A 1,787-nucleotide genomic window follows, 5' to 3' on the forward strand; every position below is an offset into this window, starting at 1 on the left:
ATTATATAGTTTGTATTTATAAGTGCTGAAGTTTTTGTCTTTTTTTACTTGAACTTTGTTATTGTTTGAAACTATTATTGTTAACAGTTTTTTAAATAGAGGCAAATATAAGATTTTTTCTTCTTTCTGCCACCTTTCATGTAATTTGATTTGTATTTTTTATGTGAATTTGTTTTGTTTTGTTTTTTAAATTAAATGACTAAAAAACCTTTTCCTGTTTGATGGGTTCTGATTAATCTACTAACTGGATCAGGACACGGTGTCAGATCTGCACACCTTCATGTAGATCTCTCTCAGGTTGTAGTACAGGACCCTGCAGGACAGGCAGCCGAAGCGCAGGTAGGGGCTGAGGCCCGTGGGACTGGCGTACAGAGAGCAAGTCTTGACCCGGGTGCTGGCGACCCACACCTGAGGAGACGGAACCAGAGAGGTCAGGGGGTTCACCTCCAGAACCGCCACCCATCATCAGCCTCCAGCAGCTGCAGCCTTACCTTCCTGTCCAGGTGTTTGCCCAGTCGCTCCAACGCCTCGGACTCTCCCCCCCGCCACACAGCTGGAGGCAAGCCCTCCGTCCTGAAACCTGGACCCACACAGAGCGGTGCTTAGGTTCATCCTAACCCTAACTGTTAACATTTCTTCCAACATGAGGACAGGAGACATGGCAGTGTTACAGACGTGTTTTATATGATGTGGCACACCCAAAGAAAATAAGCTGACCACATCCGTCTGTTTATTGTTTTGTTATTTTCATGTTTGTTTTATGTAATAAGTAATGTTGTTGGATCACTCTCGCTCTGAGATGGACTAACGGGCGCGTGAGACGGACCGTTACATGTGCTCCACTGAGAGGGACGCTCTTACATTGGTTTTTTCCACTTCCTGTTGTTGGATTGTTGATCCACTTTTGTCCTTTTTTTTCTGACTCAGAACTTTCAGAACATGAAAAACTTTAATCGTTCTCCTGATTGGAACAGATTTTAAGCATTTTGATGCTGAATCAACAGAAAAAACTTCTCGTCCCCCAGCAATAAAAATAAAAGCTGTGCAGACCACAGCTGCCTCACAGCAGCCAGGCTCAACATGAGGCCTGTAGTAAATGAATAGAATAGAATAGAATAGAATAGATACAGCGTTTATTGTCCCGCGACGAGGAAATTTAGGTGTAAAAGCAGCAGCAGATACATCAGTCCACATTTTGCTCTGTGACTTTATCAACTGTAGCAATAATAGCAGAATTTAAAAAAAAAAAAATAATAATAATGATAATAATAATAATAATAATGACTGTGCAAGACAATAAATCCAGTGTGATGACGTGTGGAGCTGCTGCTCACTGACTCAGGTGTGAATCAAAGCTGTTCAGGTGTTTGTGGAGCTGCTCACCCAGCTCCTCCAGGGAGGGGATGCTGTAGAGCTGGTCGTGGTTGTCAGATATGTTGGTCAGACATCTGCTCATCTGCTGCTGGCTGACGGGAGCCAGGGGTCTCCTGGGTAACTCCAGCCGGCTCACGATGGTCTGAAAGCGCTTGAAGGTCAGCGGGGGGCTGTTGTTGTTCATCTCGATGATCCTGGAACACGAAGAAGAGGCTGCAGCTCAGCTCACGTCTTCCTGAAGAACTCCAGGAACACATTTAAATGTTTTAATATTTTACTGAAGAACTCCAGGAACACATTTAAACATGTTTTAATATTTTACTGAAGAACTCCAGGAACACATTTAAATGTTTTAATATTTTACTGAAGAACTCCAGGAACACATTTAAATGTTTTAATATTTTACTGAAGAA

General features: G+C 42.7%; 1 protein-coding gene across 1 annotated transcript in view; it reads right to left on the bottom strand.

The window, feature by feature from the left end:
- cry2 (cryptochrome circadian regulator 2) overlaps positions 1–1,787 on the bottom strand; it is a 16,105-nt gene that overhangs the window by 5,191 nt on the left and 9,127 nt on the right. Inside the window, exons 4-6 of the mRNA XM_014030178.1 lie at positions 1,384–1,568; positions 492–580; positions 277–408 (exon numbers count right to left, since the gene is read on the bottom strand). Of these exons, the coding sequence (XP_013885632.1) occupies positions 277–408; positions 492–580; positions 1,384–1,568 (406 nt within the window). The remainder of the gene's footprint in view (positions 1–276; positions 409–491; positions 581–1,383; positions 1,569–1,787) is intronic.

This window comes from Austrofundulus limnaeus, unplaced genomic scaffold, assembly GCF_001266775.1.
Source record: "Austrofundulus limnaeus strain Quisiro unplaced genomic scaffold, Austrofundulus_limnaeus-1.0 Scaffold1012, whole genome shotgun sequence".
NCBI classification, from domain to species: Eukaryota; Metazoa; Chordata; class Actinopteri; order Cyprinodontiformes; family Rivulidae; genus Austrofundulus; species Austrofundulus limnaeus.